Source organism: Lutjanus erythropterus, chromosome 3, assembly GCF_056507025.1.
Source record: "Lutjanus erythropterus isolate fLutEry1 chromosome 3, fLutEry1.hap2, whole genome shotgun sequence".
Classification (NCBI taxonomy): Eukaryota; Metazoa; Chordata; class Actinopteri; order Lutjaniformes; family Lutjanidae; genus Lutjanus; species Lutjanus erythropterus.
In genome coordinates this window covers 26,899,726-26,915,908 of record NC_139319.1, presented here as the reverse complement: position 1 = coordinate 26,915,908, position 16,183 = coordinate 26,899,726, and the positions used below count along the sequence as shown (strand labels likewise).

At 39.5% G+C, this 16,183-nt stretch overlaps 1 protein-coding gene across 1 annotated transcript in view; it reads right to left on the bottom strand.

The window, feature by feature from the left end:
• LOC146330148 (alpha-1,6-mannosylglycoprotein 6-beta-N-acetylglucosaminyltransferase B-like) overlaps nucleotides 1-16,183 on the bottom strand; it is a 159,364-nt gene that overhangs the window by 30,941 nt on the left and 112,240 nt on the right. The window contains exon 9 of the mRNA XM_084715636.1: nucleotides 5,361-5,492. Coding sequence (XP_084571762.1) covers nucleotides 5,361-5,492 — 132 coding nt within the window. The remainder of the gene's footprint in view (nucleotides 1-5,360; nucleotides 5,493-16,183) is intronic.

The following is a 16,183-nucleotide window of genomic DNA, read 5'->3' as shown; positions in this document are numbered from 1 at the left end:
CAATATGTAACAACTGCACGTCCAAAAATGAGCACTGCCGTCCATATAGCGGGTTGGAACCATGTATTTTAAATGAAATCCTATTTAACATGTAGTCTATGGTTGAAGTAAGATGTTTTACCCCTTCTTATAGCTCATAAACAGACACTTACATGGCAAACATTTTGCATTAAACAAATAACACAAATTACAGGCTGAAATAGAAATTTCAAAGGACATTGATGCTGTAGCGATGTTGTCAGAGAACCGAGTATTTCAACTTAGCATATTTAATCTCTGATGGTATATTATTGTCATTTATTCCAGTAAATATATATTACAGATTTCTCCTTCTATCTGTCAGTCTGTAAAATGTAAAAAAAAAAAAAAAAAAAAAAAAACACAAAAAACTGCTCATAACAATTTTCCAGAGCCCAGAGCGACATCTTCAAATTCTGTGATGTCTTCTTTTGTCCTACCAACAGTCGAAAACCCAAAACCTCTTCATTTACTATTATAAATGATAAAGAAAAGATGCAAATCCTTACATTTAAGTAGCTGGAACTGTTTGACATTTTAGCTTGAAAAATGATAGAAACAATTAATCAATTATCAAAACAGGTGGAAAGTAACTTTCTTTCGAACAACTAATCAATTACTAATTGCAGCTCTGGCTCTCAATTTCGCAAAGAATTAAATATCCTGGACAGTTTTCTTCATATATTAATTTATATATATACTATACACTATATCAGTGAGGCACGTCCCTCTCTGGAAAAGTGATGATAGAAATTCGCCGTTCTATCTGTATTGCTGAAACATTCAGATAATTCCTTCATGGCGAGCTCCCGGGGAGGCGAACAAAAGACCATCTCAAACAAACACTACAAGTCACAATCTGTTAGGGAAAGCAGAAATCAGGACTCCCACACGGTAATGATGAACCAGAACCGCTGACCTCAGCAAGCAATTAGGTGCAGACTGTTGGCTGAGTGGCATCTTGTCGTGTGTGTGTGTGTGTGTGTGTGTGTGTGTGTATGTGAGAAAGACAGACAAATCGTGAGAAAGAAAAGAGACAGCAAACCAGGTTGTGTGCTGGGAAAAACGCTCCCCTGCCTACCCGTAATGCATTTCTCTCCCTCTCATAATTGGATTTTAAAAATACATGGAGCGGCCCTTTATATGTGGTGTCAGGTTGACTTCCGACACGTTCCACTCTTCTGTTTTTGTGGTCTCTTTCTCTGTTCTCTCTTGTCTTTTTGTTGCCATCTCTCAACACACCTGCACTGTTTTATCTCTCTGTTTCACGTCCTTGTCACATTTGCCCTGTCCTCTTTTATCGTTCATTGATGCCTCTGTTCACTGGAAATGTGAACAAGGAAAGCAAAATGTCAATTGCTGTCGTCACATACGGGGGGGGCAGACAAGGATGCCAATTTATTGGACCAGGAAATATGGGAGTGGGACAGAGGGGGGTGGCTGCAAGCTGTTTTTAAGGGGCTGGAGAGGACAAGACTCATACCGGATGTTCAACTTTATGTATTTCTGTGGGAACAACAACATGGAAGACCTCTGAAGATAATATCAGCTGATACTGCTGTGCTCTGCAGGGTTGTGCAGCTGATTTTTTTCTCAAATGCACCGTGGCACTTTAAATTCTTGTTTTGTGTGTTACTTTACTGTTTTGTTGCCTCGGTCTCATGGCTGTCATGGCCTACTTTCCAAGTTGTTCCATCTTTGTAGCAATGCCAAAAGCCATTAAGCACACTTTTGTAACAGCACAAAAAATCTCTCTGCCTGTTTCTTTTTAACGTCTCACTAATGTTTCCTCTTTCTCATGAGGCAGATGTCTGTTTCTTTTTTCTCCCCTGTCTTCCTTGCTCCCCTTCTTTCTGTGTTTAATCACCATACTCCTGATGACAGTGAGCATCTGAGAGCAATAAAACAACAGCAAAAATAGGCGGCAGAGACAGGGTCTGATTGGAAAATGGTGCAACACATGAACTCATGTTTATGTGAGTTTGGGAGAGTGATTAGGATGTGTGTGCCAGTGTGCATGCATCTTGAGCTGTCTGTATTTCATAAGCCTATCGTGCACCACACGTGATATTTATCTTGTTCTTGCTGTGTAGAGTAATGGTGTATGACAGGTTGTGCAGTAGCAGTTTGAGCATGTGGGGATGGTTGCCCCCTGTTGCCCCCAAATGCTGCAAAAGCGCCCCCTTGGATGCTCCAGTGGTAGATAAAATATGATGAAGTGCATGTCCCAAGCCTCGTCCACCACGTGTCATGCAGCTAACCGGCTGTTTATATCACACTATTTAAGTCAAAGCTGCCCTCCCTCTGCTTTGCTCACAGCGTGCCCTATTGATGAAGCAAAGTGAGGGAGTGCAGCGTTGACTTCAGCAGGACATAAAAAACTGCTGATTAGCTGTTAGCTGCTGAGCTTGATCCTTGCCGTTCAAAAGCTACGTTCCCAGTAGGGGTGAGCAGATAGATTGCAAAATGATTGATACCATGATACCTATTCTTGATTTGAGTAGCAACACTAGCATCAATAGGCTCGATATAAAAAAAATAAAATATTCATTGTATGTTCGATAACATCCTGGGCACATATTCTTAGTGCTACAAGATCCTCATGTCTGCTACTGTTGTGTGCATGGGCGAATATTTCTTTATTTACCCTTAAAATGTCATGTGTTTAAACAAATTAAGTAATTTACAGAGAATAATGAAAAGATATGTCTGACATTGGCCAAATTATTTGGTGATAATTTATTCAGAAATATGTAGATCAAAAGTAGTCATTTATGACATTTTATGTGAGTTGATGTAAATATACCGTATCGTTATCATTATTGATGTTGGTGACCCTGGTTCTGGTATTGCTACTGGATCAAAAACAAATTTTGTGGTATCGCCCACTCCAAATCTTTAGCTAACAAGCAAACGTTTGGTGATAACCCCGTCCCGGCCCACAGTGGTGGGAAATGCTACCACCGACACACGGTGCACACACGAGTCAAGTCAAATTTTATTTATGTAATGTTAGTCCAAAATCACAAAACAATTTGCCCAAGGGTAATTTACTCTGAAGTTTCTGTCATGTCACCAGAGTGGGAGCAGGTAAAGAGTCAAGGGTGACAAAGACATGACAGTGCACCTGTGCAAGCTTAGAGGATACACCATGTCAGGCTTCTACTATGATCATATCTCATGGTTCTGTTTCAGCTAAGCTGCATTTTTTTAATTAGGCACAAAATTAAGTTATTTGTCAAAAAATATTTGCTGAACAGTGTAGTTAAGATATAGATGTCTGATCTGTAAAAAAAGCATGCTAAAGTAAGAGTTTCATGCCCTCTGCCATCTCTGCCCTCAACAAACTGTAGCACTAACAATAATGGATTGTGAGAGTCTGCCTCTCTCTCTGTTCTCTCTGTTTTTGTGATTTTATTGTGTATTGTGTTCCCTGTGGCTGCTTTGCATTATTGTCGTTCCATAAGTCTTCCTGTGAGTGTACAAGCTGTGATGGCAAATTTCCTCTATGAATTATCTGCCCAGACAGCACGCATACGTCCGGCCGACCTCGGCCTCAGATCATGCGTCGGCATTCTACTCCTAAAGTCTGTAAATACATCTGAGAAGCATCGGCCCATAGCAGGGACATGGTTTGCCAGAGGGCGGGTTTATGTGCTATGGAGCTATAGATCGATACATTGCACGTTATCCAATTGGTGCCAACGGAACTGAGAGCAGGCGTTGGAGACAGAGAGGCTACTTCATGTCAGCCACGACTGGTCTTCAGGTAAGCTCACTTTAAACAAATATACATAAAAATAGATATTTTATAAATATGACATGCAGGGTTAGCAACATAAGTTGTTAAGCCCTGACTGGGTATGCTAACTTAATTTAGCCATTGCTAGGTAGCCATATTTCTTTCCAGCACATGAACAATCTCCATCTGGACAACAAATCAGTGTTGAATTTGGGACAGGGTCAGGTAACGTTAGTTAGCGTCAGCTGCTAGTAGCTGGTGGGCTTTGGTGTTTTTACAGCTGCGGAGCTAACTTTAGCAGTAACTGGCAGCTAACGAAGGGAAGCTATGGCTCTGCTCCATTTGTAAACATGGCTCGATGTAACAATTTCTCATAGTTCGGTACTGGTTATGGGCTATTGTTGGTGTGTTTGCACTGTAAGTGAAGTTAATATCCACTTCACGTAGGTGTGTCTGAGTTTAGTGCAGCGTCTCTGGAAAACACAAGAGACACCAGTTGTTTCTGTTGTGTCCCTCCAGTACATGTTTATTTGTGAAGTATGGGTATAGTATTGTATAGTATAAGTTAACTGAACAGCCTGGGCTCATGTGTTTTCTGTTTTTTCTCTCCCTTGCAGGCTCATAAGTCTGCCAGCATTCCAGACCGTGCTGTCTGTGTGCGTCTCCTGACCGGCCACCTGTATGTTTTTATCTGTTCTATCTTGTTTATCTTTTCTGTGCTGGAGTGTTTTTTGACTATGCAGTCTGAAATAAATGTAAGGTTATTAACTTGAATCGTTCGTGTCTCTTTGTTTTATTCACACACAAAATTAGGAAGCTATTTTGATGGTCAAGCATATTGTTTTTTTATTGTCATATTGCCATATTCCTACGTGCTAATATAATATAATACATGCTAATTTGGACCATAGATAGTGAGATATTTGCTGATAGAATGATCCGACCTGAATAAATAAAGGTCATAGAAGCTGTAGAGAGACCGCACTGTACAGCTTTGATACATTGGCCAAACATTACCTGGAGAGCATTTTTGACCAAATGTTGATGTCTCTGCGACATCTTCCCAATGAGCAAATGCTCTCCATATGACGTCTCGGCGTTGCAACTTTATTCATCAGGCCAATGTCAGCAAGACGTGCGTGTGCTATCTGGGTATCTATCTAATCAGCCAGGCCATAGCCAGGAAATGACTCAGAAAAACATGAAATATGATAAAAATGCCAAAATACACTGGAGTGGGCCTCAAACTGGATGGAAATGAATGGTTAGAGGGAGACAGTGTATGTACTGTGTGTGTGTGTGTGTGTGTGTGTGTGCGTGTGTGTGTGTGTGCGTGTGTATGTACACAAGTGTCTGACAGATAGGGTGTGCGAATTTAACAAACTGAATGAGTTAGTGAGACATCTGGACAGAGACATAACAGAATAATTAATCCTTAAACACAGCCAATAAACCGACGTGCCTGCCTAGCTGGAACATTGCTGATGCGCACACACACACCTACGGAAACACACACATAAAAATATACACAGGTAGAGTAGCAGAGACACACAGTGAGAAAATGAAGCCACATACACAAACACAATGCTCAGCCACTAACTTGTGTTTCTTGAGTGAGAGCCCCATGTGTTGCTTCATCTGCTGCAGGCCATGGTAGTCGGTGTAGATGAGGTCGAAGGGCAGCGGGCCAGTCAGTGGGCAGCTGCCTCTGCCTGGAGGCACACCGAGGAACCTGCAATACACACACACACACACACACACACACACACACACACACACACACACACACACACACACACACACACACACACACACACACACAAGCAAAAACACAGAGTTTAGGCAGGCAGAGGAACATGACAGACAGTATTTTTGTAGTGAATCTTCTCTGCGAGTACATAGGCTGCAATTCAGCCTTCCCAGCCACAAGAGCATCGGACCATGTATTATTAACTTAGACAAAAACATTCTGGTTTTGTTACTAAAAGGATCTACAAAGAGAAGGTGCACATACAGTAGTGTTGGCTGGGAGTCACATTCATTCATCGACATATGAAATGGGCTGCTGAGGGTGTGTCACCTTTTCCTTTTTAATTAAATTAAAGGTTTGAAATGCTTCTCTGGGGCTTTTACATGAACTACATACCCACCAGTGAAGGATATTACTTTTACTTTGATTTTATTCATTCATTGATCATGAAAATGTGTAATAGTCGATAATCACATAATGTTACAGGTGTTCCAGAGTTTTCAAGTGTCGTTAAATCAAAATAACCAAAGAGGACATGAGTCAACTGCTACCTGCCTATGCTCCATCTCTGGTCATCTGTCAGCCAGAAGTCTAATAATAGAGAACCGAGTTCAGTTCAGCCACATCCAGCAGCTAATTAACCAGAGTGGAGCCTGCAGTCCACATTGTCAGTAATTACTGCTGCTGTGCAGTAATCAGGTACATGTCCAGGCCAGTTTCTCTGAAGTATGCACACAAGGATATATTCTCATTGCGCTGCATTTTTATGGAGTATAATAACCTGATAATGAGTCTGTTCTCTCTTTCTGTTGCTCTTGCAATTATTACCATTTGAAAACGGCTTTGAAAAATAGGTGCCGTTGCTAACTGCGGCACTGTTGTGTTAAACATTCTGAGAGGTTCGCAGGATTGTAATTATAGTTGTATTACAGTCATTTAAATGCCCCTATGTTAACACATTAACATTGTTTACAACTTCTACTAGTGACTAGTGACTTGTGGCATCTGCATATGACATAAATTGGCTTGGCTTGCTAAAAGTTTGATGCAATGGCAGTCTGTTCATCAGTCCACTACTTTAGTTCAAATAGAAATAATATAAACTGATGGATTTAGAGCTGCAATGATTAATCTATTAAGTTGTCATCTATTAAACTAATTGGCAACTATTTTGATAACGGATTAAAAATAGTCAAATTTCTCTTTTTCATTTCACCTTTTAAAAGGTTAATATTTTCTGGTGACTTTAGTCCACTTTTGACGGTATTCTAAATATCTTTGGGTTATGGACAAAAGGAGGTTGAGGATGGCTTTGGGAAACACTGATTAACATTTTTTCACCATTTGCTGACATCTGTTGTTTAAAGTATAGCTTCAGCTACATGTTGTGTTTAGTGCTAATTAGCAAATGTTAGTCTGCTAACATGTTAACATGTTAAACTAAGATGGTGAACATAGTCAACATCATACTTGCTAAATATCAGCAGGTGTCATTGTGAGCATGTTAGCATGCAGACATTAGCTTTTAGCTCAAGGTACTGCTGTGCCTACAGCTCACACTATGCTTGGGTCATAAAACATTGATGATATGTATAAGCGACAAAAGCTGAATCAGTAGCAATAAGTAGATTGTTCAATAAAATGTTTAATAGATTCAACTTTGATTACATTAATTGGAAACTGCCATGAAAGCACATAATAAACACACCCTGGCTCATAAACAGCATATCATATGCCTTGATAATGAGCGTGCTGTGAGTGACATGCTAACAGCCACTCATTTAACAGTTGTGATGCTCAGTTGCACCATCAACAGTGACACAGCAACAGAAACTGTGGACTGAGAATATGAGCGCAGCGAGGAAATTGTTAATAAAAAAAGGACAGGTGAGCTCACCAGTATGGCAGTTTTTACCTGTGCTCATTGATAAAGTAGTTCGATTGAAAGTAAGGCAGTTAGATTTAAAAACAAGCTGTTAAATTCAACCTTTTTTCTCTTTTGGTCTTTACCACAACTGATCATTAAAAATGCCCAATAATTACCAATATCGACTGACGATTAACATTTTATCATGATAGATGTGTCAGCTATTTAGCCCAGTTCTACCTCACAGAGCTGCCAGTGCGGCTGTAGACTCTGTTATATAATGGGGTGGAAGAAGCAATTTTGCTAGTAAGAAGTGAGAGGTAACTATTTAAAATGGAAGGGTTTAATTGTTAACAAAATGTTACTTGATATCAGCTGGAATCATGCGGAAAACAAGGAGTGCTGAATTACACATTCCCATCCGCAGAAAAACTGAGTGGTTAGCATGAGCAGTTATAGCTGAATAGACAAAGAGCGTCAGCTTCAGAGACTGAACTCCATCAGCAGAAAATCCTGTTTGACTGACAGGTGATCTCTGAGTGCAGATGCCACAGCAGTGAAATTGCAGTAAAAAAAAAACTTTTTTTTTTAATTCATGCCACTCTAAAACACGAGAAGTTTTTTTTTTTTTTTTAATGCATGCCCCTTGAAGAAATCAAAGCCCCTAACCCTGGAGCTGTAACACTCAACCTGCCTACTGAGCTACTCAGCAACACAAGTGAGTGAAATAGACTGTATAGATGGCAGTATGAGGCCAGAGCTGCAGCACAGTTTGAATAAAAACTGCAGTAGTCACAGCTGAGGGAACCCCTTGCATTGTGTGCCAAAACGATACAGACCGCTAAAATGCCCTTCAAAGAATTTGGGTGACAAAGTGAAGTTGATGTGAAATAATACATGCTCATCACTGTTTCCATCTGCCCTTGCTTGGGGAAAGACTTTCTCATATCAAAGTTAAAAATCTAATTCCCTGGAGTAAACTAAAATTGTGTTTTGACTGAAAGTTGAATTAAAAGTGTGTTTGTTGATCAGATAGTATCATATGGGTAATGCTGAATTCAATCAAAGTCAAGCCAAGGGGCGCCAGGGAGGCCTTTGGCAAAACATAATTCAAACAAACAGGATGAAAAGAGCTGAATGTGTAATGACCTGTCTGCTGTACCTCACAGCAGCAACATCAACAACAACAACAGATGGTCAATGGATGGAGGGAGAGAAAATAGAAAGAGATGAACTGATGTATTGAGGTTGTGTGTGTGCGTCAGGTGCTTGACTGTAAGTGCTTGTGTGTGTGTGTGATTTATGCTTGCTGTATGGTTAGATTCAAACGTCTGCCTGCCTGTCTATTGATACACACAGTCCTCACACTTCCCAAAAGTCTACTCTTATTACAAGAAGACCTTCAACACACACACCAGTACAACCCAAAGGAGGGAGGGGATATTATTCCTAAGTATGTGGTGCACTGCGTCCAGTTCCACATCCTCGTTTGACTCAGTTTCATCTCATTGATCGACTGAGGGCCTCTCTGTTACCGTGCCGACAGCCCTGCTATTGGATATCTGACCTGTGAGTGGTCTGCAAGCTCTTACTTAGCTCTTATTTCTGTGACAGATGATGCCAAAGGCTAATGGAGACTGTAATGCAATTCGTACCCCAAGTGAATTTCATCTCGCTATGCTAGTTTTACATTGGAGTCTTTTTGGCTGCGCTGCTTATCCACAGAGTCATTTGATAGTGTTGTGAGGCAGCACTTACAGGAGCTCTGCCGTCAGCTGCCAACTGCCACCCGACAAAACACACAGATGTGGGTAGGGGGTGTTTTCATCTGGTGCACTAATATGAATGACTGCTGTAACCACAGTAGTAGCAGTACGTTAAAATGATCTTTTCTCCAATTTTGAACTGCATCTCTTAGACTTTACTGCTGAAGACTGTGAGATGCTGTTGAACACCAGTACGGAAGTGGATCCTTAGTCAACATTATTTTGTCAAACTGATGTTATATTCCTATGGTCAAGAATGAACTTTCAAGTTTAAGTTGCAACAAGCAGTAGGCTAATGAATATATTAGTAATGCATGCACATTTCTCTGTATGTACGGTATAAAACCAAAAGAAACTGAAAAATCAACTCTACTTTCCTGTGTAGTTCTGTATTATTAAACACCAAGAGGTTTCAACTATTGTTAAAATTTCCAGGTGCCTCTAAAGATTTTATTAAAGGGTACAACCCCCCCCCCCCCCAAAAAAAAAAAATCTAAAATGCATAACTGAAATAAAAGCATGTTGTAGTGACATTTTGTTGAGTAAAACTGACAATATTTAAATGAAACAATGTACTTTTATCAAAGGTCTATAGCAACATCAATACTATTTTCAGTGGAACAAGATTTTCTAAAGGATAGACAACTCTGTGGTGAAGAATATAACACTCTGCTCAGTCTTTTTACCTCTAAAAAAAATGTAGTGCTTGCTTTGCATCTTGGACAGTGAAGGCTGTCCCCAGAGCTTGTGGTGCAGCTGAGAGGCTGCTCTCCACTGCTGGAGACATAACATTTATAACAACACAGTGCTTCCCTGTCATTTTGTTATTCTCATACAGGCAGGAGACTATAAGATGCTCTCATTAATGCAGTTAACGTAGCTTTAAAACGGCTATGGTCAAATTATGTGTCAGTCGAATAAGGAAATGATTTGGCACACTGTATACTGTAGCAACAGTGAAATGTGAAACTGTGCCCTGTTTCAATCAAGAATTCAACAATCAGATGCCAAAAAATTGGATTGAAATTGAATTGGAAAATTTCCAAAGATTCCAACCCCTATATCTAAATAACACTCCATATGTACATTGATACTGTTTTTGGTCACTGCTATTGCTCCTGTTGTCCCAGAGTGAAAACAATGTGAGAGACTGGCCATAAAATCCACAGTCCTTGTTCTCATTCAAAAAACACTTTCTAAAGTTCAGCTGAAGCTAATATGAGGCTTCAACTGTCAGAGAAAAATCAGGCTGATATCCTCCAAAGTTGTAGTCTTTCTTTCCTCTCTGTGTTAAGGCTAAAATGCACAGGTGTTGCAGCATCACAGTGCGTATGTACAGCATACTGTACATAACTCAGGATATTTCTCAACTTCCCTTCCCCCCCTTATATAAGTTGTAGTGAGACTCAACTCATAGTTGAAGAGGACAGCAGAGAGACAGGGAAAAACACAGCATATTTTAAGGTGCCAGTGCTCTCAGCTCTCAGTTCTTTTGTAGCTTCTAACTGAATATCTGTGGTTTAAAGTTTAGTTTCTCTCCTGCATCACTGTTCATACTTTTTCAGATATCACCTTTATTTTACTGTAACATGTTTGCTTTAGGAGTCATGTTAAGTTACTGATTTTGCTGCTTCATAATAAAAGCCTGTAAATAACACAACATGATGGGGGACTTTTATTGTGAAAATTTTAGAGGAAATGAAACATTGTTCTTCCTCTTCTTGCTCTTTTACAGTCACATGACTAAAGACAAGCACAGATTATTTGAAAGACACACCAGGGGCTATAGTCTCCCCACTGTTTTATGCATGTGAGAGACAGAGACAAGGAGAGGAAGTCCAGCTGCCATGTGAGCAGAGGGGGACAAGAGCTGCAGGTTGAGTCCGGCTGCAGGCAGGAAGAGAGTGGACTTGGAGAACAAGTGAAATAGTCAAACAAGCAAATAAAAAACATTTTCTCTGGAAATAGGACAGTGGTGTGAAGTTCCACAGGGCGGCAACTCGACTGGCTGCTGCTGGTGTGGGCTTTCTACACTACAGCTCAGCCAGGAAACACTGTCTGATAAACTTTACAATACATTTTCATTCAAATAATGGATTCTGTCCCCCATCTCTTACTCTGGAATTGCTTTAGGAGGGGACCTCATTACAGCCAGTATGGACAGGGACATTTACAGTGCACATGTATGTGAGTGTTGTATAAAGGCAGACATGAAAATTGTAAAGCTATACTTTATGTATATTCACAAAAGTTTCAAAAGTCCACATTTCTCACATTTCCACCCATAGTGGGCGATGTAATCCTTCAGGTTTTAAAATCGCAACTGTAATGTTGCCTGTATCCGAGCTTTTTAGAAGCTGGCCACCATCTGCGGCTTGAAGCCCTGTAACACATTATGGAATAGGATGATGGGATTTCAAGTGTGTACTCTGCCTGGAGTGTGGTTCCCCTCATTAGTCTTGTTTCCATTAGTGATACAATGTCTGCCTCCATCCTTATAGATAATGGAGGACTCTCATAGTTAAAGAGGCCTATTCAAAGAGCTCACTCGGTGAGAACCAATCACATTTCAGAGATGACAGGGGAAAAGCAAGCTTTCTACAGCATTATTTATAGGTCCTAAACCCAGACTTCTCGACTGAAGAATGTGGGAAACTACACTGACACCAGCTGCCACTTATTGCTTTCGGATTGTTAATAATCTCTTTTCTTATAAAGCTTTGAACAAAACACTTAAACAGATGCAAGCAAGAGAGCTTGCTTGCTAAGTAAGTGTACTTAGTGGTTTTGTCAAATCTGCATACACAAATGTCTTGTCACAATCATTGTTACTAAAACATTTATGTGTCAAAATGAAAGCAGAAGGTCAAAGGTGAGCTCTCTTTGTCGTGGAAACACTAGAGTATGAGCCGTGTAGTGTTTGGGTACTGTTTGTTGAACATACTCTACACTTGCTAACCCTCCCAGTATAGCCTCAAGTTTCCAGATTTTCTTTCCAACTCCTATTGTCCTCCCACATATCCTCACATTTTTCTTCAATAATAGAACACCTTCAGTCACATTTGCACATTCCCTCATTTTCTCACAAGCCTGCTTCCTCCTCACTGCCTGTGAAAACCTCCTGACTTCGGACTGGAGGGCTGTGGAGTGTGACAATGAGAAAAGACTCAGAGCAGCCTGAGTCATATGCTGTAGTTCCTACTGTCAGTACAAAATAAGAATAATCTAACTCTGGACATGCCTTGCCTTTTATTATAACAAGGTATCTAATGAAAAGGCTGTTTTTTTCCATACTGTCAAAGGTTTTGAAGAGAGTGTCTATGTTTTAAAAAGAGTGTAAAAGAAGACTGTTAAATGTTAAGAAGTTTTAAAATAGTAACTCCAAAAAGAGTCAATAATTACATTATATTAGTGTTAAGATACCAACTCTCCAAAAAGAGTTAAATTACCTCTTTGTGGTGTAGATCCATATTGACCCTTCAAACGTGTTAAGCCCTGTAATGTGTATATACAACTAATTTGCAACAGCAAATATGTTTTTGAGGGAAATGTAATGCCAACCACAATACATTTACGTCGACATAATGAGGAAATGTTCACATGCCTGGCAAGTCACAAAAAGTATTAGCATATTTAATCTATCTGCCAAAACAGGCAATCTTGGAAGACACAATCCAAGCGTAGTGGCTACAGCATTATCCAAAAGTCAGCGGTGTTTTTAACATCCAATTGTTTTGTATATATTTAACCAAAATTACGATCTTTCAATAACCTTATCCAAAGTGCCCTTATCTTACCCACCTTATCCTACCTAAAATCACTGGATGCCCACCCTGGACAGTGATATTAAAGTCCTGCACTTTGTATGTCCACCACCCACCCAAACTATTTCTTTGAGAATTCAATGTCCTGTTTCAAAGAAATTGCATGAACATAATCCAGGGAGGAATTCTGTTTATTAAATTATTATGTTAATTTCAGTATGTATATTTTGCTGTGTATCTTATGAAAGTAGGAGGTTGAGTATTTCTAGTTTAACAGAAATGTGTTTACTGTAGTCTAGAACTGTGTTTTGTTTTATAGATTTTACTTAAACAGAGATGTTGGATCAAAGGGAATAAAAGAAACAACTGTTTTAGCTCACAGTCTATTTCAACTCCCAAAGCCGTTGCTCAGTTGTACTGAACATACACAATATATTCTGAGTCTTAATTAATTTTAAATGTGAATATATTGACATTTGGGAACCACTGACAATGTAACATATACTGTCAATTTGTTAAAGCCTCAGAACTGAAACATAATACATTTAGTAAATTAAATTCATATAAGCCCTCAACACTTTGTATCACACACTCCATTGAGCACACACACACACACACACCCAGCATTCCATCAAAAGCAGAAAAAGCTGTAATTCACAGTGATTGCTATGCCATCTCTGGGTATTCATGGAGGAAGCAATAACACAATATGTACAATCCATTTTCATTACGCAGCGTTGGAGCTCCGTCGGTCCTTTTGTTTGCCTGCCTGCAGATGTCTATCAGTCTGTGAGTGTGTGTGTCCGTCATAACAGAGAGGCAGGGGGAAATGAGGGCACCGAGAAAGGGTTTGGCATTAGTGCTAATTGGGATTCAAGTTAATAAAAGAAAGAGAAAAGAAGACATATAAAAAAGAAAGAAAACCAAAAGCTGAGAAAACTACAGCACAGGAGAATACATGCAGCTCTCCGGTTCTTCATTTTTCGTCAGCAGCCCATTTCTCTCATTCGTTTCTCTAATCCCTCTCTTTTGGCGGCTATTCAACCTAAGCGTATCGGCCAAGAGTGAAAATGATTTGTTTATTCTTTTTTTCTCTCTTTTGTTAAAGAACACTGAAGAATAATTTTGGTGATGAAACAACCTTGAATGGCTGTCCTCTGAATGGTGTATTCTTTCAAAGTCAACTGAACCAGCTGTCCATTAAATGTACCCTTTGATAGAGGTTGGTACGGTATTTACACCCTGTCCAGACCTTGTACAGGACAACTCAGTGGCATTCAACTAAATTTGGATGTGCTGCTAATTAGACACGCTGTCCCTGTGCTAGAAAAAGACAACAGAGACAATGTCAGTCTCGTTAAAAACAACCTTTTGTGGGTCTAAGTTTAGTGATGACATTTGCACCACTACGCTTTGGTGCAGATCCCAAGAGGGATGTAATGAACGAGTCCCCCCCGAAAAACTTGGAAGTCTTCCTCTCCATAATTCACACATAAACACGACCCTTTTTGAAGGTTTTGTTTACATCACTGTATTTGTTGTTGTTGTTGTTGTTGTTCCTGTAGACTGAAGTGAATCAGAAAAGAGTCTTAGTGATGGTGTAACTAAACTTTCAACTTAAAAAAATAAAAAAATAAAATAGCTGCTTATAGAATGGAGCTTGGTTTAACAGTCGGTCTACTTGAAAGAACGCCAGGAGCAGAGGAAATTTTAACATTAATTATTTACATAAATACCTACCAAACCTTCCCCTAAGCTATAGTCAGATCTGCACCGTCACCATTAATTCAGTAAAGTTAAATTACACTGAATGTCCTAAATCTGTGTTTGTTTAAGTGAACCTGAAGGTGGTGCTGAGTTAAGTTTGAATTTTGAAATTAAATGAAAAATATTTCCAAAGCTGTGGTTTTATATTCAGAGCCTCAACAAACTTTCAGACTGTTAACATTAAAGCATGAAATAAAAATTACAGTTGCAGTTTGGTGAGGTTTGATGCAAGTACATTTGCACTGTCACTGCTCATTGCAGTGACAGTACAATGCAAATGTTTCCCACATACCCTGATACTAGCACAACTTTAAAGGGAATTTGAAGGATTATTTGAAATTTGGTTTTGAAAAACGAACTATAGTCTGAAATTGTTCACTTTCGAAATACTTAGTTGATAACCTTATTAAGATTGTATAACAGGGGAAAAAACAAATACAAGATCAGTTAACGAATCAGATATAATTCCCAGCATAACACCTAATATAAAATCAAACCATTGTTGTTGTGGCTCAAACTTTGAAACATTTAGATTGAAGTCAGACAGTTATACATCTCAGCACAGTACCGTAAATCCATGAGTGCTGACAAGCAGAAAAGACCCTGTTCAAAGATTCAACACAGACATCAGTGAAACAAAAACACACGAACACACACACACACACACACACACACACACACACACACACACACACACACACACACACACACACACACACACACACACACACACACACACACATTTAGGATGGCAACCATCCCAGAACACAATTCTAGTGCCATGCAGGGCCACACAGGAGTCCAATTACCCAAGGTTCTCTTGTCTCCTGGCTGGCATGCAGTCAATGAGCCCTCAGAATGAACACACACACATACAGGCACACACACAGGAAATTAAATAGCATGAGAATACATGACTAAGGGAGGGTAGGAGAACAGCATACCAATTTATGTTTCCTCACTAATATCTATTTATTATAAAGAATATTCAAAATCTCTGTAGTGTGCTTAAAGGGACAGTTTCTCTCAAAATCACAAATACACATTTTTTTTCTCTGGCCAGTACTGCTATTCATCTGCCTAGACTGCTTTGGTGTTAGTTGGCAGGCTTTTGAGCTATAGGCTGTAGAGATTTCTGCTGTCTCTCAAATATAATTGAACTAGATGGCACTCAGCTTACTGCTTGATGCTCAAAGTGCCAAAACCACCAACATCAACAAATAAAAAACATAAATAAATAAAACTTAAAAAAAAAAACAGTGTCTCTTTCTACAAATCATGAACTAGTTACTAAAAATAATCCACATCACTTGTTGTAAACAGTTTCATGTATGAACTACAGATGTTTCTCTTTAAAATGTAATTTTTTGGTGCTTTGACCACCACAAGCCAAGCACCATCTAGTCCCATTATATTCAAAAGAAGGCAGACATCTCTACAGCTGATATCTCCAAAACTTGGCAACTCACAACAAAACTAAAAGGACAGCAATAGCATCACAGGCCAAAG